Raw genomic sequence first — 27,307 nt, 5'->3', positions numbered from 1 at the left:
CCTTCGGGGACTTGCACTGACATAGTTTTGCACAAACAGATGGAGATTGGGTGGACAGCAATGTCCTTTGAATGCTTGGCTCCCGTGAGATCTCATCCTTTGCCTCCAGAGCCAAGGGCCATGTGACAAGGGAGGAGGCCAATGTTCTCAAGGAAGGACCAGTCCCAGAGGCTCCTCAGCTCCAGAGCCCGGGGCCTACGATGTCCTGGGAGCCTCCTGGGGTGAGTGTGGGTTTCTCCACTCTGTACTCAGTGGAGAGCACCATCATCTCTTGAAGTTATTTGTCAGCTACTTTCCTTGCAAATTCATAAGAAAAGCAATTAATTAAATGAAGTCCGTTTTGAGGAGGTTGAAAAAGGTAGACGTTTGCCTATTATGGAAAGCACCTACAGATGCACTGGGCGACACTATTAAATGAAGGGAGGGCCTACACTTGGCTGTGAAAATGCAGACAGCATTCTCATTCTGAGAAGGGACAAAAAGGGATACCATGTCTTGTTTCTCTTTAAAAGCTTCCTACTGCAATTGAGTTAGGTTCAGGTGTAGAAGAGAGAGACAGACACTAGAGAAGGAGACCAAAATGACTGTTAATGGAATATAAATTTAAAAACAGAGAATACTGATGGAAAAGTAATATTTTAGTGTTTGAAGCTAATGTTTTATACTTCAAAAATTAAGAGACAACTAAAATACTGTGGTGTAAATTTTTCATTCATGTTATTAAAATAAAAATTATTCGGGAAATAGGTGACTGAGTCTATGAGCAATGGTCGCTCAAGAACCCAATGACTGGGTACTAAGGAAGAAAAAAATGAGTTCCGTTAGATTCTAGGCTTCCAAGATTCAATTTTGCCTAAATCAATCTAAATGCAACGAGAGGATTTCACTGCTGAATTTTATCAAACATGTGGAGAATGTATGCCAGTTACAAGGTTATAAAGTCTATACACAGGAAACACACAGCCAGCCTACTTCTGAGAAGCTGAAAGCATTTCCTCTAAAATCAGGAACGAGGCAAGGGCATCTATTCTTGCCATTGTCTTGGATATACCATTCATCTGGAAAACACATTCAAGAGGAGGACTTGGGAAACTCTGCGGTAGCAGCGGTGAAAAGCAAACTTTCCATGCCAGGGAACAAACACACCACAGTCCTTCTGCAATGAACAGCAAGTGTGAACAGAATCAATCAGTGAAGCAGGGAGAAGCCCAGAGTGCAGCCAGGCCTTCCTACAAGATATATTTGAACTGCGTAAAGCTGGTTTCCAGGGCCAGGGCAGAGAAAATGGAAATGTTAGTAAATGGTGTTGGGACAGCCTGTTAGGCATTAGGAGGAAATCTGAGGAAACCTACATTGTATTCTGTAAGTTATTTCTTAATCCCTACCCTCCCACACCAATACAGTAAAATGAGGAGCATGAAACACACTTCTTATGCACTCACTCCAAAGGTACACGCCCATCTTATGTAGTTTTTAGGTACTTTTCTCCTTATATATTTCCAGTAGCCAATGGCCTCAGTTTCCTCATCTGTATCACAGGGATAATAGTAGCATCTACTTAATGAGACTATTGTAAAGATTTAATGAGTTACCCTCTCCTTTGTGTACAAAGTAGATTCACATGAGACTATATTACTTTGTATAATTTTCATCTTTACTCACAATTCCGTGTAACAAATCTGGAGGCTAATAATGAAGAGATGTCTGAGTAAGGCACAAGAGACAGTGCAGTAAAACCCACTATCCAACCACTGGACATTTTTGTCAGGAAGGGAATCTACAAGTAAAGGAAGGAAGGGAGGGAAGGGGGGGAGGGAGGAAAGTAAGGAGGGAGGAAGAAAGAGAGTGCTAGAGGAGCTAGACTATAATAACTATAATGTCTTTAAACAGAAGAGAGTGGTATGCAAGTGAATACAAAGGTCTTAACTGAAATATGGTTGATTCAAGGGAGAACTCAAATAGTATTATTCCCCAGAAAGACAAAGGCAAAGTGCAGCAACATGAAACAATGGGAAGCAGGAACCCCAGACAGGCCAGCCAGGGCCAAGAGCAAAGGGGCAGAAGACAGGGAGAATGCAGTCAGGAATCCAAGGCAGATCCTGCAAAATCATGAAAAGTGGGGGGGGGGGTGGCTAAGAGAGGGATGGGTGATATGCTGAAAGGGTGACATGGACCAAGATGTACCGTGTTTATAAACTGCTTTGTTAAGCGGCCACTTCTTTGTACAACTATTTAGAGGTAATGAAAAATGAAGAGAAGAGTGACCTTCAAAGAGAAGAAATAAAGGTGAAAACGATCATTTGAAAAGATACCTGAGAAGAGTCAGGTATCAAACAAACAGGTAGATAAGCCAAAACAAAGACAGCAAGAAACCTGGAAGACAGAATCAGATAAGGACAAGGAGATAGACATTTAAAGGAAAAGATGAAGAAAAATGAAGGCAGATACAGAAAGCGACTTGCACATCCTTGTGCTCATTGTTGGGTCTCAGGGAAGAGCGGGAGGGGGCAGCGGCCCGCCGAGCCTGCAAGGGCAGGCGGAGGCAGGAGGCACAGAGCTCATGGGGAGCGGAGGAATCACCTGTGGTTCTTTCACACTGAGGCAACTAGTGGACAAAAGTACCCATGATGCATTTCAAACGCTAGAAACTTCCAACACATACAGTGATGCATGTTTGAAGTAACAGAATACTTTTTTTATTCTGATTTGACTATTATACATTCTATATATGTGTCAAGTGACCATAATGTACACAATAGTGTACACGTAATCTATCTCAATAATAAAGAAAACAAAGGAACACCAAAGCAAGTCTTACGTGGAGGATAAGAATACGGGAGATGAGCTGAAACATTCATCAAATATTTTCTCTAAATTCAAAGGGACCACTGTGGACTGAGAAGAAGAATGAGAATAAAATTCCACTGAAGAATACTAAAGTGCATCAGAGACCTAAAAGTAAGTAAAAGATCGCCACCCTTCCAGAAGCAGGAGCGAGAACCACAAGGCGCAGTCCCACAGGAAGGACTTGGGAACAGAGGAGGGGCAGCCTTCCTCAGCCCGGGTGAGGATGGGAGACACGAGGCCACGTCTGCAGGACACCCGGGGACAGCGGACGTTCGTGCAGCGTTCTGCCAACGGCAAGGCCTCTGAGAATCACTCTCGGGCGGCTGTGCTGGCCTCGTCACGCCGTGAAAACACAGGCACGAGCCTGGCACTGGAGGAGAAGATGTGAGGTGCAATGGAGACAAAGGGCGGCGTCGGGATGACCGATCCGGATCGCAGCGAGAGATGGTGGTGCCAGGAGGCAGCAATGGAGGGTAAGGGGGGGGGGAGGAGTCTCTCGTGTGCCCGACGGCGTGGGAATGGCCGAGAGCAGCAGTCAGGACCCGACAGCTCTACGCCCAACCCTGGTTCTAACCACGTTCCTACCGAGCTCCAAACCTCAAGCTCACCTTCCAACCCTCCCCCATCTACCCGCTTGCCCTGTGACTGGCTGGTCTTCTTATCCACGGTGCCCACCACCTTCTAAGGCACCCTAACGTCTAAAAACGCATTTATAAACAAAATGTATGGATGTACAATTAAATGCTATGTTTGTGGGCTGTCTTAATGGGTGGGGGGTGGTCTCAAGGACAGGGACTTTTGTCTGCCTGGTCACTGCCCATAACCACGCGCGGGCACAGACAGGGTAGACGTGTAGCTTCTAGTTACTGAGCGAGTCAACCCATTAAGCAGGTGTTGCGGCATCCATTTAAGAAATGTAAGGAGGGCTGGGGATATAGCCTAGTGGCAAGAGTGCCTGCCTCGGATACACGAGGCCCTAGGTTCGATTCCCCAGCACCACATATACAGAAAACGGCCAGAAGTGGCGCTGTGGCTCAAGTGGCAGAGTGCTAGCCTTGAGCGGGAAGAAGCCAGGGACAGTGCTCAGGCCCTGAGTCCAAGGCCCAGGACTGGCAAAAAAAAAAAAAAAAAAAAAAAAAAGAAATGTAAGGAGAACAAGTCAGGCAACGGTTCACTTCCGGACAACGCTGGGTACGGAAGGAGAGAGCAATGGAATGCCGAACCCCGATGAGATGGTAAGTGGCGCGAACACGTCGAGGAGGAGGAGGACAGGCTGGCATCCGCGCTGGGGGAAGGAAGGGACAGCAGGAGAGCGACGCGACGCACAGCGGTGAAGGTGACCCCCAAGACGGAGGTGACCCCAAAGCCCACGTCCTCACTCATGGTTAGCAACAGGCTAACAGCGGACACCAGTAAGGAGGACAGCGGCAGTCGCGCTCACTCAGCGCGATATCGGGGCGGGTCACAGGGGCTCCAAAGCAGAGGGGGCTGCAGGGGCTCTGCAGGATGAGAAAGGGGGCCGTGATTTACCACAGTGGCTTTAAAGTACAGCGTGGCATTTAAAACCGCACTTGTGCGTGTGTGTGCGTGCGTGTGCGTGATTGCCAAGTAATATAGAATGTTAAAAATAATACATGTGGAAAAGCAAATCCTACATTCGCTTGGCATTACCCAACACTGGATGCTTAAATGAGCTCTTCTCCTCCATACTCGTTGTGAGTCCAAGAAATGCACAGGACATGCGTAAGGAAGGGCAAGCAAGATGTCCTGAGGGCTGGGATTTCACTGGTGTTCAACCCGAATCAGAGTCTGAGACACTGTGGGAAGCTGGCGAGGAGAGGGGCATTCTTGCGTGGGTTCCTGCCTCGCACTGGATCCAGACAAATCTAAACAGTCTAGGAGACTGTGGTCGCCCTTTAGGACCGTTCACATTCTTGAGACCACAGTCAGAAGCCTATCAACAGTCTGTGTTCTGTTTCGAGACTCTTTGCCCTGAGCTTAGAGGAGACCGGCATGGAAACAATTCAAGTTTGCTGTCATGTTGCTCCCATCCTTATTGTAATTTTTTTTTTAGGGAGAGGAGAACAATGGAACCCATTATAAACTGCAAAAGGAAAGTGAGAGGGGGCAGTAAAAAGTTCATTGCATATACGTATGGCTCTATCACTATCAACCGTCGGTACAGCTAACATAGACCATATAAAAATATGTTTTAAGAGTTTATGTAAGGTGCAGAATTGAATTTGCCTATCAAAGCACAACACTCTTATAAATACCACACCTCGCTGCTCAAAGCCAACTATTCATTCCTGATAAATACCACAAACAATTTACAGGCAAACTAAAGTATAAACACATATAACCTAACATATCCTAACAAGATCAACTCTTTTAAGTGCTGGCCAGATTCATAAAGGACCTTAAATAACCAATACCGGACTGACAAAAGGACTAAACCTACCTGTAGGATAGTCAGTCCGCTTCCTCCACCGCTTCGGTCCATGAGAAGAAACTGCTGACCAGTTTGGTCCCCACAGTTCTACAGTTTCAAAATTGTTGAAGACAAGACTACCCATGAGCTCAGCGGGACGGGAAGAACTGCGGAACCCTGCTGGGGCCAGGGCAGAAGAGCGGCTCTCTCTGCCAAAGCTGAACGGAGCACCCACCACGCAGGACGCACGCCACACCTGCGGGTATGGGGGGGGATGGGCAGGCACTCCACACCTGGAAGGGGGGGGGCCCGCAGCCCTGCACTGGAACTGCAGGTGAACACCTGCACACGCGCGCGCACACACACACACACACACACACCTTTATTCTTCTGTCACTGATAAGAGATGCATTGTAGCTAAAACCATCAGGTTTTTTTTTTTAATCTTAATTCTGCTAAATCAAATATCCACCCACAATTTCCTGGGGTGACCAGGCTCGGTACAGGACCTCCGGGTCTACCGGGCCTCCATGGGCTGTCCGCGGGCGCTCACAAGCCGCGCTAAGGCCTCACCCCCGCCCCCCCCCCCCCCCGAGCCAGATGCTTGCTCCTCTTCCCCCTGTCCCTCTAGGGGAATGGCAACTTCCTTTATAGGAAAAGAAATCAGTGACCAACACCCTCTATTTCCCGTCACCACCTCTCCTGGCCTGAGTTCTGGAGCAGGCTTCCCCAGCTGTCACCAAAGACGACTCCCTCCACCCGCTGTCGGCACCTTCTCCAACCCTGCAGGTGCCCGGGCACCGCGCCACCACCTTTGTGCGTGAAGTGTTTGCTTCTGAGACTCTCAGTCCAGTTACATGTGAGCCATCCCGCATGTTAAAAGTCGCAATAACTTGTCCAGTGGTTCATATTACACGTGTGTGTGTCTGTGTGTCTGTGTCATAGCGGTTGTAGTGGCAGTAGTACTAGTACTAGTAGTAGTGTTGAAGAAAGGAAAGTAGGGTGACTTCTACCAGTCTTGGGAAGGCACGAGAACGAAGACACGTCTCTAAAACTCATGAAGCAGAAGGGGCAGGAAGCCTAGGATGTAACCAAAGGCGTGGGAAATAGGAGATGGCATGAAAAAAAACTGGCAGAACTAAAGCCAAACATAAACATCATCTACACAATCACAGACAAATAGATGACATTAACACATACAAAACCAGTAGGGTATTAGGTACAGGAAAACTTAATGACTCACGTATTTAATGATAAATAACAGAATATATGCCAAAAGCAAAAAAAAAGTAAATGGAAGGTATGCTTTGTCAATTTCAGACAAAACAAATAGCAGGCTGTGAAATGACATTACCAACAAAGATAATCATGACTTAGTAATGACATAAAGCGGATTCAGAAGCTATAACCATAGCTAACGACACGAGGGAGGATTTAAAGGCCAGTTAGAAAGTGGAATCGGCAGGATGTATTAAAAAGCTGCCAGTCATAAGGTAAGGTTTTAAGACAGTTTCATGAGGCGGGTAAAACCCAGAACTTAGCAGAGCAAGCCCCCTCCCCCCTCCACGCCTGCCACAGAAGAGGGCAAGTCCCCTCCCCCCTCCTTCCACGCCTGCCACAGAGGAGGGCCAGCCCCCTCCCCCCTCCATGCCTGCCACAGAGGAGGGCAAGCCCCCTCCCCCCACACCTGCCACAGAGGAGGGCAAGCCCCCTCCCCCCCTCCACGCCTGCCACAGAGGACGGCCAGCCCCCGCTCCCCTCCACGCCTGCCACAGAGGACGGCCAGCCCCCTCCCCCTCCACGCCTGCCACTGCAGTGTCCCCGGACTTGGAACCCGAGGCTCTGCGGCACAGCTTCAGACTAGAGAGTGAGCGACACAGGACAGGAACAGGAGGGAACTCTAGAACGATCCCCACAAGCTCCAGAAAACAATACTGAGACAGAAGCACACAGGTCAGGACCAGCTGTGTCATTTATGGAACCCAGGAAGTTGGCTGAGTGCACCCGGGGTGCACAGGGCCCCGGGGCGCTGCACAGGGTGCAGGTCTAGCTCCAGCCGTGAGGAGCCCTGCCCGTGGGGAAGCGGCTCCCCCACTGTTCGGAGGGCTGGGCGCCCCGAGCCGCGCGCTTCGCTTGCATCGCGTTGGGTGCGCGCTAAGGTGGTTCTTGTCTGCAGGGCTCACACTTCAAGGCGACCGGAGATAAAAGGGAAATCACATCCTCCCTTGGCTGTTCCTGAGAGGTCGCGGTACGCGCACGTGGCTGATCACGTGGCCCCACGGGGTCTTATCTCTGATGGCAGGCGGTTTCTGACCCACAGGTCTTCTGGAAAAGGAGCAGTTCTCTAATGGGTTTGTAAAATGTCACAGAGGCACGGCAAAAATAATGGGGTCAACCACGCGTCAGGTGAAGATGTGACCCCATTTATACACATTCCTCCGAGGACACTAAAAGACACCTGCTCACAATATCTATGCGTGCTCTCTTTTTTTTGGGGGGGGCACTATCTCTCCCATCCCCCGGCCCCCCGGCTCGTCTGCAGCTGCGATCCTCTCTCTCTGCCCGACCTCTGGCTCCGCGTTCCTGGAAGCAAGCTGAGGAGGGACGAGCGTTCGCCGCCATCTGGAAAGCATTTTCCTGCGCCGTCGGGCCTTCTTCTGGAAGGTGTGCGTTTGGCGCTTGTGCTTGGAAAGCTAGCGAGTGAAGATAAACCACGGGAGAGAGGTGGACGCGCTCAGAGGAAGCGCACGGCTGTGAGCTTCACAAGTGCTGTTTCAGAAAGCAAGCGATAAGAACGCCTGCCTCACGCGGAATCGCAGGCCGCTGTGGGGGAGTCGGGGCGGGCGGGGGGGGGCTTGTCTGCCCTAGGGCGAGGCTGAGAGGAGCTGGGGGAGGGAGGGCAGGCTGGGGGGGGGGGTCGGGGCCCCATCCCTCCTGGAGGAGCTGCTGGGATTGCTGACGCCCTGTCTCTGAGCTCCCACCGGCGGACACAGGCAGATCCCCCTTTCCTGGAAAGGCGACGCCGGCCCGTCCCCCAGCCCCCCGCAGAAGCAAACGGATGACTTGTGGGGTGGCTAAGGACCCGGGGCTGGACGGTGACCCAGCCCTGAGCACAGATGCCGCCGAGGGGCCGGCTCACAAATGGGGGGGGGGGCGGGGGGGCACCCCGGCTTTCCAGGGCCGGGTTGCCTTACGGTTCCCCAGCGTGTTCCCTTCTCTGTCTACTGAGCTCCGCTCGGCTCGCGCTGCACCTTTACCGTGCGTGCCCCCCCCCCCCCCCCGCCGCGGGGCCGACTCCAGGCTCTCCCCACGCTGCTCGTCCTCACGGAGGCCCTGGTGACGGGGGACACCCGACTCCAGGCTCTCCCCACGCTGCTCGTCCTCACGGAGGCCCTGGTGACGGGGGACACCTGACTCCAGGCTCTCCCCACGCTGCTCGTCCTCACGGAGGCCCTGGTGACGGGGGACACCTGACTCCAGGCTCTCCCCACGCTGCTCGTCCTCACGGAGGCCCTGGTGACGGGGGACACCTGCCCCGCTGCCTCGCTCACCCCCGCGTCCTCTTTCCTTCCGACCCACGGATCCGGAGCGGCCTTCTGAGCCATGTCCTCCCGACACGCGGGTCCCCGCTGCGGATTCCGCCGCCGCCGCCTTCTTTCTCCTGCCTTGGCCGGCGGCGGGGCTCATCTTCTAAGTGTCCCGAGCCTCGGCCCTCCCGGGAGTCTGGGCTGGCCGCCTCTGGGCACCCCCGTGGGGGTGTGCACGGGCGCCAAGGACCGCGTGGGACCACAGCCGGCGGCTGAGAGCGCGGTGGTGCAGCGCTGGAATCCCCGTTCCGTCTGGCCGGCGCCTCTCCCACGACATCCGCACACAGGCGTTGAAAGCCGCCAGAGCTGCCGGTTAACGTGGCGGCGCGTCCCGGCCACACTGAGGCCCGGGGGCCCGGGCCGTGCCGGAGAGACGCTCCCACCCCGACGGACGCAGCGCCCAGGGCCCCAAGTGCTGAGATGCGGCCTCTGTGGGTCCATGGGGGGCCCTGAAGAGAATGGGGGACCGTGCTGGGGACGTTCCTGTACCAGGCTGTCAAGGAAAAGGACTCTGCTCCCTGCTCTGACGTGCATTTCTGGACGTGCTTTAACATCGAGATGCATCGCTTTGCATTGTATTGGACGTGCTTTAACATCGAGATGCATCGCATTGCATTGTATTGGACGTGCTTTGACATCGAGATGTATCGCATTGCATTGTATTGGACGTGCTTTAACATCGAGATGCATCGCTTTGCATTGTACTGTCACGCATCGAGTGTCCAGGTGCCTGGGCCGGCAGAAAGGTCTTGCTGAAGCTAGAGTTACCACCGAAGGACGTGACATCTGCAGCGACTTCTCGCCACTGTCTGTGGCCTGTGCTCTCCTGCGGGCTGTCCCCGTGTGCCCATGAAGTACGTGTGTGTGTGTGTGTGTGTGTGTGTGTGTGTATGTGCTGAAAGACCAAGGCCCGGCACTCGGCACACGTGGTGGCCGATGAGGCAGAACCGGGGAGAGGAGAGTCACACTGCCTGTCGGGGTCCCTGAGCCCCACACCCCGGAGGACCTGAGCTTGGCTGTAGACACATGCAGAGGGGGGCAGAATGGGGCCCACAGAGCCCAAGTGCGCATTCTCTCTCTCTCCCCGTCACACACGTGTGTGTGTGTGTGTGCAGGGAACAGAATAACCCTCCGTCCCATGCCGCCCTGGCAGAGCTTGGAAATGGCTCACCCCGTCTGTCTCGTGCACAGATTAACAAGCAGCAGATAATAATGGGGACCCGATCTCCCTTCAGCCACCCAAACAGAACACGTCATCGCTGCCTGATCACGCCACGTCAGCCCGACACCGAGCGGAGGCGGAATGGAACCGCCAGGACGCCATCGTGGGGATGGAGGCTTCCCAGCCGCCGTGGGGTTCAGCTCCCCTGTTCAGGCCACGCTGGCGGTTCACCTCCTCTCCGCCACGAGTTACCCCACGCGAGCCGGTGCCTCTCACGGAAGGCCCGGGGAAGGCTCGCCACACACATCTGCCCGCGGTGCCCACGGGACTGGCGGCCAGGTGCGCTTACCTGGGGGGGCAGGCCGGCCGCTCGCAGGACACCAGCCCCGTGACAGGCCGGGTCTCGGGATTGCAGAAGGAGGCATTGACGGGAACCCTCAGGTCTCGGAAGCAGCCTTCCCTGGTGGTCATCTGCCCTGCGGAGGAGGAGGAGGAGGGGGGGGGCACACGGTGAAGAGCACGCCTGGAGTCCAGGAAACACCGCGCGCTTACGAAGCCTAGCTCCGCCTGCGGGCTGACCGCCAACGTGTCAACGGCTACCGCTCTCCTTGTCTGAACGGCTAGGATGTTTAATTCATGCATTTCGTCAGTTTCATGACACACGGTTCTCCTACACCTATGTTTGAGTGTCTTTAAGCTCAACACGTTTCCCAATCGTGACGCGGAAGGTGCGGCCAATGAGATCAGTGGAATTGGGGGTTGATTTGACGTTCACCGTCCCTTGATGCGTTCAGTATCTCAACGAACGCAGCTTATCCCGAGGAGCTATTCTATTCCTGGAGATCTGCAGACCGGCAGCTGCCGAGGTTTAGGCGTGGGAGAATGAGGAGTCACCGCTCGCAGAGAAGAGGCGAGGCAGATGTTGGGGGAGGGGGACAGGGCTGGCTGCTCCCCCCCACAGGGATGCACACAGTGCCCGTCCACCGCACACACCACAACGGTCACGGCTGCCGGCCTCAGGTGATGAGCATTTCGCCAGGATATAAAAAACTACGCGTCCATTTTGAAGGATGACGGTCAAGAGTTTGTCTGATGGTGAGGAAAAAAATCAGGAATCAGAACGACACTTCTGCTGGTTTGAGATGAGTACAAGGAAACACACGAAGGTAGAGTTATGGTCGATGATGGTCTCATTTGTGTCCAGCTCACTACACCTCCATAGGAACTCCTAAATGAGGAGCTCACAGAACCCACCGGAAGTTGAGAGCATCCCCGTGAAAGAGGGGAGCACACACGAGCTCTACCAGCACAGGGAGGCTTTTGTTCAGGGCCCCTTGGTTGCTCGAGCACGTGGCAGTCCACCTTTCTCCTCTGCAAAGGGCCTGTGGTGGGAGGTGAAGGCTTCCCGGCTGCAGGGAGCCCTTCTAGATAGCTACGGAAGCCGCGAGGTGGGGGCGTCAGGCGTCCGACACGGGGCTACGCTGGACAGAAGCGCGAGTCCTCCGGTCTAGGGTGGGGATGTCCTTGACAAACTTGGGGTTGAAATCCAAGCCCCCTGTGAGTCATTCCTGAGCTGGACGTGGAATCTGACCGTGCTGCTCGGAAGGGGCGAGCCCGTTACATCCGGGCAGAGCAGCGGGGAGGTTCCGTCTCGCGCGGGATGCCTGGGGCATCTTCATTAACCACTCAGTCTGCTGTGTGCAGACACGGTGCCCGGCCAGGAGCGAAGACACTGGAGACACAGTAGGCAGGAATGGCTCTGAGCTCAGGGAAGTGGCAGGGGGGAGACTGGAAACCGCCAGTCACGGCGTCGGGACTGAATTCAGTAATGGGACCCTCGGCCGGGGCCCAGGCTTGTGGGTGCAGCAATCTCTGCCCATCTGGTGATGAGAATAGAAGCAGGTGACATCACACTAGCTCGGGCTTATGCTCATTTGTCCTGGGAAAGAGGCGACAGTCATCTTTCCTTCTCAGATGGGGAAAATGTGTCCCACGGTGGTTCTTATTATAACACGTGTGTCACCCGCTGGATCCCATTTCTGGAGGGCAGAGAACATATGCTACTCATTTCTGCCGTTTCAGTAGCTTGCACGGATTAATTTGTTCTCTCATTCATAAGTACTTTGCGAAACAGTGGCCAATGCACTTTTTGCACTAGTAACGTCCATGCTCACACACGTTACTAAGAAGTAACAACCAGTGCCAAGCTCATCCCAGTAGAGGCGTATTCTACAAGTCCATCCACATAGCCCTACTGAGGTGTAGTGTGAATAGACATTTTACAGACCGTTTTTCTTCTTGCTATAGAGTTATGAGGGACTACTTAATCAGAAAAAGAAACAAATGTCCATTTAAAGCCATTCTTCAGAGAATCATGCCGACTCTTAAAAAAATAATTGTAATGATCCAAATTAAGTGAGGAATGCCTTGAGTAATTTTATAATTTCCTAGAGAGTTAGAGGTCTCCCTAATACGTACCGAAGAAAACTGAATCCCTTTTTCTCTACTTATATTTCGAGTTCAAAGTCTAGTTTTTAGTTTCTAACCCCACTCCTGCAGTGCTTTAGGAAGTATGATACTACAAAAAATGTCTTCAGTTTGGTTTCCTCTTTTGAAATTAAAAAAAACTTGTGAAATTCAAATCTGTCCAAGTCTCAACAAAGAACATTTAAATTGCTAGAGCATAAAATGGTTTCCACCATTGAAAGAAATAAATCTTGCTCATTTTAGCACACAAAAGAATGCTATAGCTCAATAATTCTTATGAATGTTAATGTGGAAATACTAAGTATATCCAGAGAGAGAGTAGTATCAAGTAGCACGTTGAAAAAATATGTCATCAAATGGTAATCCATACTCAAAAGCAAGAAGGACTGAAAATCAGGAAAATCTGTTAGCATATATCACAACTTCAAGATTGAAAGAACACACATGAACTTCACCATAAACGTAAGAAATTTTGTTATGATAAATTCTGCCTGTATTTTTATTAAAAAGTTAATGAGACATACAACAGGTGGGAATTTCCTTAGGTCAGGATGGTTTCAATTTATATCTAAGTATCGACTGATCGATCAATTTAAGCAGGTATTTGCTCACTTATCTGAGCCTACAATCTAGTTTTATGGGAAAATTACAAATAATTTCCTTAAATTCCAGAAGAAAGTAATTTAAATCACTACCACTATTAGTGAGAATTCTGGTGGGGCATTGGTTTATAGAATTAGATAAAATAAGGAAGTGACAGGAAAATTACAACAAGAGGAAAATAGATGTGATTTTCAAGATATGATTACCCATCTAGAAAACAGAAGGAAAAAAAATCTATTATGGTGGACGGCTAACTGATGATTGAGACAAGCAGGGAGGAAAAAGCCAGAGACACACAGAGAGAGAGAGAGAGAGAGAGAGAGAGCGATGCAGATCATTCTCTTCTTTTCCAAAGCCCACTGTCTATCTACTTCTCTTGGGCCACGGCTCACGGTATGCGGAAGACTTAGGTACTCAACGTGTTGATTTGATTTCTGCCCCCGACCCCGCAGGGAACTGGGTGAGGGTGGCAGGTACACGGGTGGCAGGTCCGTCCCAAGGGGAGTATGGCGGGGAGAAGAACCACAGTCATGGCAAGCTGTCCTTGGCGACTCACACGTGGGTGAGCTCGGGAAGAGTAACAACCAACTACAGGTTCACGCACTGCCACAAAACTCTTTAGGAAAAGAAGTAATATACAATACATATATATATGTATATATATATATATATATTCTATTTCTTCCAGAAATTCTCCAGGGGAGGATTTATTCTCTAGGGCTAGGTGATCGGAGAGCCTGCAGCACCCCCAGAAAGGCCCTGTGCTCGTTCCTAGGACACGGGGTGCTGCCAGGACAGGACCGCATGGCTTTGACCTCAGCCCCCCCCCCCGAGACCCCACCCCCCCACCCCTGCGCCACGGGGCCCCCCACCCACCCCCAGGAGCAGCAGCGTGAGAAGCGAGGACTCACCTCCCCCACAGGAGACGGAGCAGTCGGAGCGCAGGACGGCCCACGCGTAGCTGGGCGGGGCCGGGGGCCTCCTCTCCACCCCCTCCCGAGGCAGCGAGTATTCCCAGGCCACTCCTGGGTTCCTGCCCTGGAACAGAAGCTGCAAAGGCAGAAGACCAACCCTGGTGACGTCCGCAGCCACGCGCGAGACGCGGCTGTTCGCTTTCAACCGTGATAGAGCATCCCTCGCACCCCGACCCCGAGAGTCGGGCGGCATAACAAAACCCACACCGTCCGTCCTCCAAACGGTGTCCGTTTGCTACCTGGGGGGATGCTCGTCGCTGGCTCGAGCGTGTCTAGGGAAGTCTAGAGACTCCAGCCCTCCATGAAATGTGGCGTGGCTGTCTCTGAATCCCCGGAAACCTGTGCAGCTCTGCCCTACAAAGCCTCAGCAGCAAGCGACTCAGAAGGCGCTCCGGGAAAACGCACTTTATCACCGTCTCCCGAGGTCCAGGGAGGCGGAGGAGCGCGTGAATCCGCCTCACCCACGCCCAGAGGGAGTGGGAGCCCCCGTTCCCGGGAGAGCACACGGGAGAGGGACGCGCGGCTCGTCACGAAGGCCGTGGTGCTGAGTTGAGGCCTCGCGTGGCATTGTGTGTGGACGCTACACTGCCTGCCTTTAAACCCGCAAAGGTCTCTCTCAAAATGTGCAGAATCTGAGGAGGCTATTTTGAAACCTTACCGTTAAGCAACAGACACGGATTCCACCCCTTGTGCCTGCTTACTACCCTAGCAATACTCCACCCACCCTGAAAACACAGCCCGGGAGAGAAAGCGTAAGAAGACCGAGTGGTAAGGCCCCCCAGACAGGAGCACAGGTAAGTACGTAAACACAGACTTCACTCGGCAGGGAGCAAGGAGAGATGATAGAAGCGAGTCTACTGCCCCCTTCAGCCTGCTGGGTGGATGACGCTTGCTTTCTGGGGTTCCCTTTCTTCTGCCTGCCCACCATGAGCCTAGGAACCTAGAAGAGACCCCAGGCGTCCGTCCATCAACCCCAGCCCCCTCGCCGAGTGACCGGCCTCTACCTCTATCACCAGGGTTTCATTGGTGGGTCCAGCGGCGGTTAAGCTCTCTGGCTCCTTAAAGGGCCGCTTGTAGTCGAAGGCAGTTCCCGAAAACCGGTACCGGCCGGGCCAGTCCACCGTCCAGTGTCCGTTCAGGTAGTACGTGTTGAGGGCATTGCGCACCGAAAGGTAGGAGGTAGATTCGTTGGTCTCGTAGACGCGGATACTCCGGGCGCCCGGAGGAATGGTGACCACGTGATAGTAGTCTGGATGAAGCAGAGGAGAACACGTTTCACTCACGGAGGGAGGGAGGGAGGGAGGGAGGGAGGGAGGGAGGCGTCCCGCCCACCGCGGGAATGCACAGAGAGAGACAGAGACCGAGGGAGCTTGTAGTCCCCCGGAGCCCTGGCTCTCCTGGGGAGGCTCCAGTCCCCGCCCTCCCCGCCCGGGCCCGCAGGGGGCGCCCCGACACTCACGGCGGGCGGGGTGCTGCCTGGAGTAGAGCCCCCGGTGCAGGGCGCAGCCCGAGTTGTTCCCTCTGCACACTCCGCACGAGTCCTCAGCGGCGTCGGATCCCAGGACGTTGTCACAGCCGACCCTCTGCACGACCCACGGCGCCACGGGCGGTTCGCGAAGGGAGGAACCACAGAAGCAACCGTGTCACCCGCCCCGTGCGGGGTGCTCCTCCTCCCCTCCAAGCTCCCGGTCGTCGCCACCCACGGGGGGCCGGTGAACGGACGGTTACTGGATACCCGACGTGGGCACAGAGCGACTACGCGGCTGCCCCGTCAGTCACCGGCCGTCCTCCCCCTCCCGGGCCGTCCTGAGCCTGAAGGAAGCCTGTCAGCCACCGAGGCGGGTTTCCGCTTCATGACAAGCTTAGTACGGTGACAAGCAAGAGGTTCCACTGCAGGGAGCCCCCGGGCTCCTTCCTGCCCGGAGCAATGGCAGGAAACGACGTGGTCAAGGGGGCTGACCACGGTGTCTTAGCGTTTCTCTGATGCTTTGTTTAATCTACATAAAGAGAGTCAGCTCCATAGGGAACCGATTCCATTCAGAGTCACGCTATCTGTAGTCTACAATCCCTTGCCTGAAGGAGGGGGGGCCAGACACGTGTCGGAGGCGGGGAGGACAGGACGTGTCCCCTCCGACGGTCATGGAGACCCCAGCAGGACTAGGGCTTCCACTCCGCAGCCGGGGTGTGTTACTGGTCCTGCAGCAAAGTGTGTGCCCCAAGTGAGACCGGGGGAGCCCCGTGACCGGCGCCACGTCAGGCCCGGCTCGCTCCCAAGCAAAGCCAGGTCCCCAAACCCTTCACGGGTTTGTGTTTGTTCCAGTGTTTCAGCCTCTTACATTTCAGTTACAAATAAGGGCCTGTGACGCTGCAGGGAGCGTGCTGGCGATTGCTTTTCCGTGCATGGAAGTGACGGAATACTCAACGAAGGAGCTAAGAGACAAAAAAATGTTCTGAAGCAGGGGGAGAGCTCGCAGCCCGGTGCCTCGTGTGTGTGTGTGTGTGTGTGTGTGTGTGTGTGTGTGTGTGCAGGGGCAGTGTGTGTAGGTGGGGGGGGGGCAGTTCAGGAAGGACCTCAGAGGTTCACGGAACCACGGCACCCTTGCCGGGTGATGCTCCCGGCACTAAGCCTTCCGCTGTGTTCACGGGGAGGTGCCTGTCAACGCTTCCTTGGTGAACGGTGGCAAGCTAGCCGCTGTCCCCATCGCCTCATCCCCTGCCCCCGCCCCCCGCCTCCCAGGCCCCCCGCTCGGACGGGCTCTGGCTCTTGCAGAAAGGGCAGTGAGAGCAACCAGGTGGTGCCCGGGCCCCCTCCCGCCCGGAAACGGTCCCGGAACCCGGAGCCCCACTGCGCTTGTGGCCCCTGAGGCCGATGGCTGCTGAGCATGAGGCCCGCCACGGCCACGCTCCGTCCTGGAAGCCCACACTGGGGAATCCTCTGCCGGGACCCCGCCTTCCCTCCTCCGCACCTCCCAAGGAGGGAGCGGCTCCTCTGCCAGCTCGCAGGCTCGGGTTCAACCAACTCCCCCCCCCCCAGCACCCCTCTTCCACTGTGTCCTTCCAGATCCTCTCCTAGGCCGCCTACAATGTCCCCCAACCCGCATCTAAGGAAGAACCAGCTGGCTCTGCTCTGCTTAGCCTCCCTCCCTCTGCCCCCCCACCCCCCCCGGGCTGTGACTGGGAGGGCAGGGACGCCTCTTGTATATCTGGTCTTTCAGCTCCTACAGCATGCTTGGCACCAAGGAGACTGTCTGGAGATATTTGTTGAATGAACAAGCGATGGTCATTACCTCACACATCCCATCTACACAAACATTACGGCTATCCTCCGAGCATGGGGTCCCATCTTTCACTTTATTTGACAAAGAAAAGAAGAAATCAAATCCTTCTGCGATACAGTAGAGTTTGCATAAGTCCTGATCTTAAAAAGAAATACACACACAAACACAAATAAGAAAGATACTTAAGCTCAGATCATTTTTTTCCCTCTGAATTTTAGATAGATTTTCTATTCATCCCCCATAAAATAACTCCCACACAAAAATACATCGCAAAGACATTGTTTTTTAATGGTTGCCTCTTTGGCTTTTGTTTCTTCCCCTCCCCCCTTTAAATTTGATATTGCGTTCAATGCTTGACTATGAGATTTTTCTTCAAGGTTATTTACTGCTCCTTGTTCTTCATAAAGAGCTGGCACATAGTAGGCATTCAATAAGTATTTGTTGACTTGACCACGGAACTAACATTTTACGACATAAATAACAGCTGTTTTGCAGAAATGCAAAAAGGCAAAGGCCTTACAATCATGTAATGAGAGAATTAAAATAGTCACAAAATGTCTTAATGCATTGGATAAAACATATAACTTTAAAAAAACTGGTAAGATCATTTGTAGGTGAAAACTACAGGTGAAAATGACCAGGTGTGGTGCTTTCTATAAGTACAGTAGATTGTCATGAATGTTGGTAGGGAATGGATAGGAAGGAATACCCAGATCTCAGTGTTCAGTAATCCACTTTAACACCCTGCAGCAAGAACAGTTAAAAGAGCTTTACTAGGAACCTTTTCCCTTTTATTCTCCTCTAGGTAAAGAAGGAACTGCTTGATGATAAAAATAATACCTGCGTTGGGAATCTCCATCGACCCAAGACTCACCCAAGATATTTCCCCCTTGGCTTAAGATACAAGATGCTACAGAAGAATCCCAAGAATCTAATTTAGCATGATTAATTAATCTACCAAAGATCTGAAGCACCTGGAGTGTCACAGAGGCCTCTTTTCCCCAGTGTTTGGGACGGAAGGGACACAAGGCAAGCTCTCTACCATAGGAGCCATGCACGCCCTCCCCCAACAGCTTTAGCTTTTCATTTTATTTTTGAGGTAGGTAGGATGCTATGACCTAGAAATCCCAGCCTTCCTACCACGGCCGCCCAAGGCGCTGACAGTATAGGAATGGGCCACCATGCCAGCAGCACATCCATTTTTTTTTGTACCCCAGTTTCAAAGGTCATTTTATTTTTATTTCTGTCTAATGATGTTGTTCTCCTACTTCTCTTCTAAGGCTTTGTTTTTTCTGAGCGAAACGAAACCTTATCTTGTGAGATAGCCTGCGTGTTCCCACCCAGTACTTTCTAACTTCCTCATTTTGCTACTGTGGGAAGCATAGATACTAAGATGGTGGATGCAAATGTCATCCAGGACATCAAAGTAGCATATTCCCCAGGAGTCTCTGTCATTGTCTAGACGGTAGTTCTAGCTTTACAGAGTGAAATACTTCAATATCTCGCTCTAGGAAAGCTTTCTTTTACTGTGACATCTCAGTTAATAACTTATTATTATTATCATATAGATAATACTTATTTCTTTCTTACTGAGGAATAACATTTTTGATTCTCGGTATACTCTCTATATATTCTTTTATTTTTATTCTCAATATATACTCTATAAATATCTCAATATATACTCAATATGTGCTCGTGGAATATAATTATAGAATAAGACTTCCAGAATATATAGTATTCTTGGAAATGATTCAATTGTCTGAAAAAAACCTAAACATTTTCTTTTATTCTTGGATAATTCCAATTGTGTAACGGGTATTTATAAATTCATCACCATCAAGTACTCGAAATTGTGTTGTTTTTTTTAAAGCCAATTAATTCACCATTGACTTCGGATCGTTATCACCTCTTTGATGAATTTCCCTGTACTATGACACAACGTTCTCTGGCCTGTGGATTTGGGACCCCATGGCTGGTCCCGTGTTAATGAGGTGGCAGGAAAGCGGACAGGGCGAAGCAAAACAAATCTCTGAAACACTGCGTCGCGGTGACTTCACAGAGCTATGGCGTCTACCTGCGCACAGGGCTAACGGGATGACAAAGCTGGGGGCGTGTCCCGGGGGCGGGGGCGGAGACTTACCTTCCACTTGCGTGTAGGGCTTCCACTTGTAGTGCCAGCCCCGGAAGCGCTTGCTGTCGTACTCCGCGCACTGGGCCGCGCGGAAGTCCGGGCTGCCCCGCGGACAGTTCTGGCTGTTGCAAAGCTGCAGGGCGCGCGTCGAGCCCACGCAAAACTTCCCCCCGTGCGACGGTCTGGAATACACAGTGTGCGGTCAGAGGCCTTGCGGTTCATCCTGGAAATCAGACTCACTGAGAAGACGGAGCCGAGGGCACCCATGGCTCCGAGTAGCAGCGCGGGGGGGTGGGGGCGGGGGGGCTGACACCTCTCCCTGCTTGGCCCGTGGAATTCCCGTGCCCCCGTGCGTGAGTGGACAGGTGGACGCAAGCTCCCCCCACGCACCGCAGAGAGGAGGGACACCACAGCTGCTGTGTCTGCAGCAGACCGGGGAGCAGAAGGAGGGGGCGGCTGTGTCCCCGTCCTGTCTCTCCACCCAGGCTCGTGAGGGGAGCACCTGCTAGCAAATGAACACTAAAGGACAGCTAAAGCCAGGGAGTTCTTCATGGAAGGGACTGTCTTCCTTGACTTCTTCGTTTGTGTTCTACAGTGCTGTCTTTTGTAGCAAACAAAGCGTGTGCTGCTTAAGCAGCTCTTTGGTATTTCGGGTAAACTTAAGGTAAAATCCAATTCCGAGGCATCGTGTTTGGGTGTCACTTGTTTGTGCTGGGGCTGCGGAAGTGACAGGCGTCACACGATCATAGACGACGGTGACGGAAATGCTTCCCTGCCTGTGCTCCCTGCAGGACTGTGCAAAGTGCCGATCATCTGATGTCCTGGGCACGGGTGCAGGCTGGGGGGGCGGGGGGGGGTTCCCGGACGGAGCCGGGGTACCTGGGGTTTGTGCAGAGTCTGTCCCTGTGGGATACTCCTCCTCCACAGGTCCTGGAGCAAGGCGACCACGGAGACCAGTCTGACCAATGGCCGTGAGTGGGTCTGGGGCCCTCGTCGCCGTACTTCACACACTGCCCGCCACGGCACCACTGGACGTGAGAAACACACACAGAAGGCGGCTGCGTGGATCAAAACAGCAAGTCCCGGGGTGCCGTGTGAAATATGCAAACCCAGCCACCACCGTTCTCGGTGAGTGTCTACTCAAGGCAAATTCAGTGTCCTACTCCCTCGTCTTCCAAAATCTAACACGAGACTGCGCATAAATCCGCACACACGGAAGGCGGGCAGACTGACTGCTTCGGACACCTGTGCTCCCGGGACTTAATTGAGAAGCGTTACGGGAATGGTGAGGCTGACGGCTCCGTTCCCCAGCCAGTGAACTCTGACCTTGCCGGGAAGCAGGTGCCTTTCCCAGCTCCTGGGGGTGGGGGGGGGGAGTGGGTGTCAGGTCAGGGCCAGCACAGCCGGGAGTGACACGGGACTCAGCACCTTGCGATTTCGGGCTGGGGCCTTGAGCCCATGCGCAGGGCGGCTGAGAGGCCACACGCAGGAAGGGAAACGGCACGGAATCCCATCGACACAATGGCCGGGACAAGGGCCTGCTGGCTTAGATTCTCCCTGAACTCCACCGTCACCTCTGTGGCTCGCCCGTGCTGCGTGTTGTCTGACCCTGTGTTCAGTGGTGCTGTGGTGCTGAGCTCCAGGACCGGGCTGTCTGAGAGAGGAGGGAAGGAAGCGGCTCGCCCACACGACCACCAGCAGACCGCCCCTGGTGCCAGCAGAGCCTGGCCCGAGGACAGAGCGATGCCACCAGCTCCAGGCTGTCTCCAAGACCGGAGCCCTCAGCGTGCGACTGAGAGAACTGCGGCTGCTTCCGTAAGAGAGGGGTGGCGCCGTCTCAGAGGCTAGTGACACAGACGTGAGGAGCACACAGTGTGCCATGGGCATTTCACACACACACGAGAGAGAGAGAGCGAGAGAGAGAGAGAGAGAGAGAGAGAGAGATAGAGAGAGAGGGTGCCAGTGTTTCACTTCATATTATGCAATGAAGTTCAAATAAAGCACCCAAGGAATTCTTGGGATTTTCTCTAAACTGTGTTGTGCTTAGCTGACTGCCTCTCAAGACTCTACCAATGCCTGTGCTCCCTGTCTGTCTGTCTGTCTCGCTTCTGCTCACTTGTCTGACTGTCAGTCTTTTATCTTTTGGATCCCACCGTCAGTGTTTCTCCTCTAAGCATAGCCTGTGTGACCTGGGCCTGCTGCATCAGGGGGTGGGTTTGGTGGTGTGGGTGGGTTTGGTGGTGTGTGATGGGGGTGGGTTTGGTGGCGTGGGAGAGTTTGGTGGTGTGGAAGGGTTTGATGGCATGCAATGGGGGGTGGGTTTGGTGGCGTGGAAGGGTTTGGTGGCGTGGAAGGGTTTGGTGGTGTGCAATGGGGGTGGGTTTGGTGGTGTGAAAGGGTTTGGTGGTGTGTGATCGGGGGGTGGGTTTGGTGGCGTGGGAGGGTTTGGTGGTGTGCAATGGGGGTGGGTTTGGTGGCATGGGAGGGTTTGGTGGTATGTATTGTGGGGTGGGTTTGGTGGTGTGTGATTGGGGGGTGGTTTGGTGGCGTGCGATCGGGGGGTGGGTTTGGTGGCGTGGAAGGGTTTGGTGGTGTGGAAGGGTTTGGTGGTGTGCAATGGGGGTGGGTTTGGTGGTGTGGAAGGGTTTGGTGGTGTGTGATTGGGGGGTGGGTTTGGTGGCGTGGGAGGGTTTGGTGGTGTGCAATGGGGGTGGGTTTGGTGGCGTGGGAGGGTTTGGTGGTATGTATTGTGGGGTGGGTTTGGTGGTGTGTGATTGGGGGGTGGTTTGGTGGCGTGGGTGGGTTTGGTGGTGTGGAAGGGTTTGGTGGTGTGGAAGGGTTTGATGGCATGCAATGGGGGGTGGGTTTGGTGGTGTGGAAGGGTTTGGTGGTGTGGAAGGGTTTGGTGGTGTGTGATCGGGGGATGGGTTTGGTGGCATGGGAGGGTTTGGTGGTATGTATTGGGGGGTGGGTTTGGTGGTGTGTGATCGGGGGGTGGGTTTGGTGGCGTGGGAGGGTTTGGTGGCGTGGGTGGGTTTGGTGGCGTGGGAGGGTTTGGTGGCGTGGGTGGGTTTGGTGGCGTGGGTGGGTTTGGTGGCGTGTGATCGGGGGGTGGGTTTGGTGGCGTGGGAGGGTTTGGTGGCGTGGGAGGGTTTGGTGGCGTGGGTGGGTTTGGTGGCGTGTGATCGGGGGGTGGGTTTGGTGGCGTGGGAGGGTTTGGTGGTATGTATTGGGGGGTGGGTTTGGTGGTGTGTGATCGGGGGGTGGGTTTGGTGGCGTGGGAGGGTTTGGTGGCGTGGGTGGGTTTGGTGGCGTGCTCAGGTTACGCTGGAGCCCTGGCCAGCCTGGGCTGCCGGCAGCTCCTTGGCACACACGGAGCGCCTGTGCCGCGCACGTTTGGTGGTGGGAGCTGCGGTAGACGCGGAGCCGTCAGACAGACTCGCTGACTGTGCGGCTTCCCACGCCATCCTCCGCCGCTTGCTAGCACGCGTGCTCTCTCGTACTTTTCGTTTCTTCTCCACTGTAGCGCTGTCTTTTCTGCACGCGAGCAGCAATAGGTCAGCCTGGTGACGCGGTGTCTTCCCACCGAGGCCCAGAGGCCTAACGTCCCTAATGCTGGTCCGCTGTTGGTTAAAACGAATGGCTCACGCCTTCCCTTTGTTAAATGCACGAGTCATCTCCTCTGTGAATCCTAACGGCTACCAAGTGCACGTTCCCCGAGTGAAGAGGGGCCCTGTTCACAGTTTTAGTACCAGATAAGCACAGCACCACAACACGGTTGCCGGGACGTACAGGTGCACGGTAATCACCCATGCGAAGAGGCACGTGTAAGATGAGAACAGCTGGCGGGGTGGAGGGGCGGCGGGGTGCGCGCAGACGGGTGGACAGGTTCCCCAGGCCCCGCGTCTTACCATGTCCTGCCCGCACACAGTGCCCTCGGCGGCAGGCATGAATTTGGTCTCACATTTCCTTCCAACGCGGTGGCACCACAGGGCTTTGCAAATGTCCTGCAGGGGAGAAGGCCATCAGGGTTATGAAGAGCTCTGGACCGCACCTGTGGCCAGGGAGCACCGGGAGGACTCCGGGAAGAGCACCTGATAGAAATCTAAACAGGGATGATCACGCAGCGATAAGGACAGAGGATCAAGAACCAGCTAGATAAGGAATCATAAAACCCACATCGTATCTGAATTCCATCCTTACGATTGCGTTCGCTTTTTATTTACTCACAAATTTAACAAATTATACCTTCTAACATTGCTTACTCTAGACATTGTGGCAAACTATCAAAAGCCACAACTAGGGCTAAGAATATGGCCTAGTGGTAAAAGAGAGCTTCCCTCTTTTACATGAAGCCCTGGGTTCGATTCCTCAGCACCACATATAGAGAAAACGGCCAGAAGCGGCGCTGTGGCTCAAGTGGCTAGCCTTGAGCAAAAGGAAGCCAGGGACAGTGCTCAGGCCCTGAGTTCAAGGCCCAGGACTGGCAAAAAAAAAAAAAAGCCACAACTAAGAAAATCCATTCAACATGTTTTCCTCAGCTCTGCCTTTCACTAATGTCTCCCTATCTGAACCTTAATATTTTTAGTTAATGATTTATTTTGAGAAAGGCTCTTGCTATGTGGCGCAATCTGGTCTACAAGTCCTGGGTTCGAGGGTCCCTCCCGCCTCAGCCTCCCAAGTAGCTGGGATCACAGGGCTTATCAGCGTGCCTGTCTCTGTATTCTATGAGTTCAGAATGATGAGGCCAGTGTTGGCCCATCCATCCATCCATTCGTTCACCCACCCAACCCTCCATCCATCCACATGTCCACCACCTCCAGAACCTGGCTTAACTTACGTGGAGACTTTCCCTAGGCACGGCGGTTCATAATGGACGTGACCCGTGCCCGTAGGCTTGAGCCCAGCGGTAACGGAGCCCAAAGGGAACCTACAAATGACCCCGGGGAGCACAGAAAGCGGTGACCCCATGGGGGAGGAAGAGCGTTTGCAGGAGCCTGCCAGGGGGGCAAGGCTCTGCCTGAGGAACGAAGGGAAGCAGTCAGAGGACGCAGGATGTCGGGGCTGACTCTGGAGCTGGAGGAGCTCATGGGGAGGAAAGGGGGGGGCCACCAGCGGGAGAAGAACGTGTGAGGGAAAGGCTCAAGAATGCAGAGAGGGTGCCGGCGAAAGAAGACCCAAGGCTGCTCTGTCGTGTGACTGAAACAAGGCCCGGGACGGCGTGACCCACGACAAAAGGTGCTAGGAGCTAGAGTGCTGCTTTATCTTCATATGCTTTGAGTCCCCGGCGAAAGGAGGAACTACGAAACGTCAGAACCTTCTAGAATACTGGTAGGCTCGCTGGCTATCGTGGGAACTTCTCTACAACTTCCTGTACAGTCATTCTGAATATTTTGATGACTTCTGCGTTATGTTTCAAGAAAAGCAATGGCTGTATGCCCGGGATGACTTGTATTGCAAAGAAAATGCAACCCAGTGAGACACACTCCACTATGATTCTGCTTGAAAGGTGGCGTTTGTGCTTCTCCACCCTTCAACGGCATCCAAAGGGGCTTCCTGAATCCTGTGAGTTGTCTCACACAGACTTTAATTTTTAGTCATCCATTTTAATTTTACCTTCATGAAACGAATTCTTAATATTGTAAACTAATCACACCATACACGTAGACATTAAAGTATGCTTAAGGACTCAACCCATATTCTTTCTGCCTGTATCTCCCTTGCTAAATCATCCATAGGCTCCTTTTCTTCAAGAAAAAAATACAAGTGAATAGAAGGTAAAATAAAGTGACATTTTGACTTAAATTGTTACTGCTTATCGTCCCTTCCCCTCTCCCTCCCTCCTCCTCCTTCCTCCCTCCCCTCCCTTCCTTTGGATGTACTGGGGTTGAACCCAGGGTCTCACACTGGCTAGGCAAGGTCTGTAGCACCTTTTCAGTGTCTCAGCTGTTTTTGTTTCACTTAGGTTTTGAGTAGGGACCCACGTGGCTAGGCTTAGACTGTAAACACCCTACATATGTCTCCTGTACAGCGGAGAACTTAGTTGCATATCACCATTCCCAACTCATTAGTTAAGATAGGGTCTTGCTTGGGGTAGCCTGGAAACCACCATCCTTTCCATCTCTGCCGAGAGATGCGCTGGGTTACAGCCTAGCCTTTCCTAGTTCTATTTCTCCGTGGTATTCAGGATCCAGGACTGACACGGCCATGCCACAGGGCAAATGTGGAGGCCATCAGTAGATGATGTCAGAATGTTAGCATGACTCCTCTTTTCCTTTGCAAGCACAAGAGTAGCACGACCAAAGCATGTCATAAGCAATGCAGACGTTCTGCTCACAGAAAGGGCGGCATGCTGGTGGATTTGCTCTCCTTCTTGCAGCTGGAATCACCGGGCTGGGGGGGGGGGGACGCAGACTTGTAACTGTTCCTTGCGGAAGCCCCGCCGGATGCAGGGCTCTTACATCGGATGTACGTTGAGCATATTCCCAGCACATCCAGAGATGTGAGGGGATGTGTAGGGTGTTGGGGATTATTATGGCCTGGGAAAGACTGCCCTTCCACCAGCCTTGGGACAATAGAAGCCCCTCCCACCTTTTGACCTCTACCCCTTGGGAGGTGAACACGTGTGTGCCACCATGATGGGATTGTCCCGCCCACAAAGGGAAGTTTCGTGATGTCACTTGATGAACGTGACCCCTAGCCTATGATTGACCCTTTGGCCAGCCCCCTTTCTTTCCCGCCATTACTTCTATATAAGTGCCCTTCCATATTAAAGTCTTTGAGACGCATTCCACCACCGCAGCGTGTCCCTGATGCCTTCCTTTCGCCTCCGCCCTCGGTAACATGTGGGGGGAACTGGAGGGAGGGGAAGCTTCAGCAACCCGTCCTCTACTTAGCGTTTGCCCATGTGAGCACGCCTTTGGCCTTCCGCTGGCGGAGGGCCAGGCTGGGTGCTCTTTCATAGAGTTTGTGGTTACCATTCTCCCCGTGGGGGGAGAAAGGGGGTCCAGAACCCCAACATAAATGGCGCCCGAACGGGGACCGAATTGTACGGCCGAGAAGCTCGGGGTACAGTATCCCCACAGATTTTGCTAAGTAGGGTTTTAGAGGAGGGTCCTGCCCATCCAGACGGGGCAGAAGCATGGAGACATGGGCTCGCGGGACGCGGCGCCAGAGAGTTGCCCCGCCGTGGCGATTTGGCGCCGGGCGGCGGAGGGAGCGGGGCGCGCTTCCCGCGGAAGCATGTCAGTGGAGCAGTGGGGCCGGAGCAAGAGGAATGCGACCCCGGGCTGGGGTCGGTTAGTTCTGCTCTGCGCGCCCCGGGCCAGACGGCAGGCACCCGCAGTGGCGCTTGAGAAGCAGTGGGTGGCCGAGCGCCGGAGCGGTTTGGCTTGCGCGGGCTGAGCTGAGTACACTGTGCTCCGCGCCACCCCGGGTTTGCGAGGTGCGTGGGCTGGGGCTGGTGTGTCCCCGGGCGGCACCAGGCGTCTTTTGCGGCGGCATTTCGGCAGCCGAGTGTGGCGGGCCGAGCACGGCGTGGCGGAAGCGCGGTTCCGCCATGTGGGAAGCTGTGGCATGGCGGCGGCAGAGCGTTGGGGATGGCTGCTGCTTTGGCCAGACTTGTATTTACAATGGCTGGGCTGGAGCCAGTGCGGCCCCAGCCCGCGGATGGAAAAAAAAAAAAAAAAGGCGTGGCGTGCAGTTTAGACCATGGGACTGTGTCCCGCTGGGGTGCGCGGGCGGCAGCGGCGGCTGCAGCCCGGCAAACTGCTTTATGCCCGCCGATGGTCGTTAAGCTCAGAAATTC

The 27,307-nt window shown here is 53.7% G+C and overlaps 1 protein-coding gene across 1 annotated transcript in view; it reads right to left on the bottom strand.

The window, feature by feature from the left end:
• Adamts16 (ADAM metallopeptidase with thrombospondin type 1 motif 16) overlaps positions 1-27,307 on the bottom strand; it is a 100,585-nt gene that overhangs the window by 16,043 nt on the left and 57,235 nt on the right. Inside the window, exons 11-18 of the mRNA XM_048368035.1 lie at positions 23,412-23,507; positions 20,380-20,528; positions 19,510-19,682; positions 17,379-17,509; positions 15,551-15,674; positions 15,096-15,340; positions 14,029-14,167; positions 10,377-10,503 (exon numbers count right to left, since the gene is read on the bottom strand). Coding sequence (XP_048223992.1) covers positions 10,377-10,503; positions 14,029-14,167; positions 15,096-15,340; positions 15,551-15,674; positions 17,379-17,509; positions 19,510-19,682; positions 20,380-20,528; positions 23,412-23,507 — 1,184 coding nt within the window. The remainder of the gene's footprint in view (positions 1-10,376; positions 10,504-14,028; positions 14,168-15,095; positions 15,341-15,550; positions 15,675-17,378; positions 17,510-19,509; positions 19,683-20,379; positions 20,529-23,411; positions 23,508-27,307) is intronic.

This window comes from Perognathus longimembris, chromosome 19, assembly GCF_023159225.1.
Source record: "Perognathus longimembris pacificus isolate PPM17 chromosome 19, ASM2315922v1, whole genome shotgun sequence".
NCBI lineage: Eukaryota > Metazoa > Chordata > Mammalia > Rodentia > Heteromyidae > Perognathus > Perognathus longimembris.
This window is presented reverse-complemented; position numbering and strand designations above follow the sequence as displayed.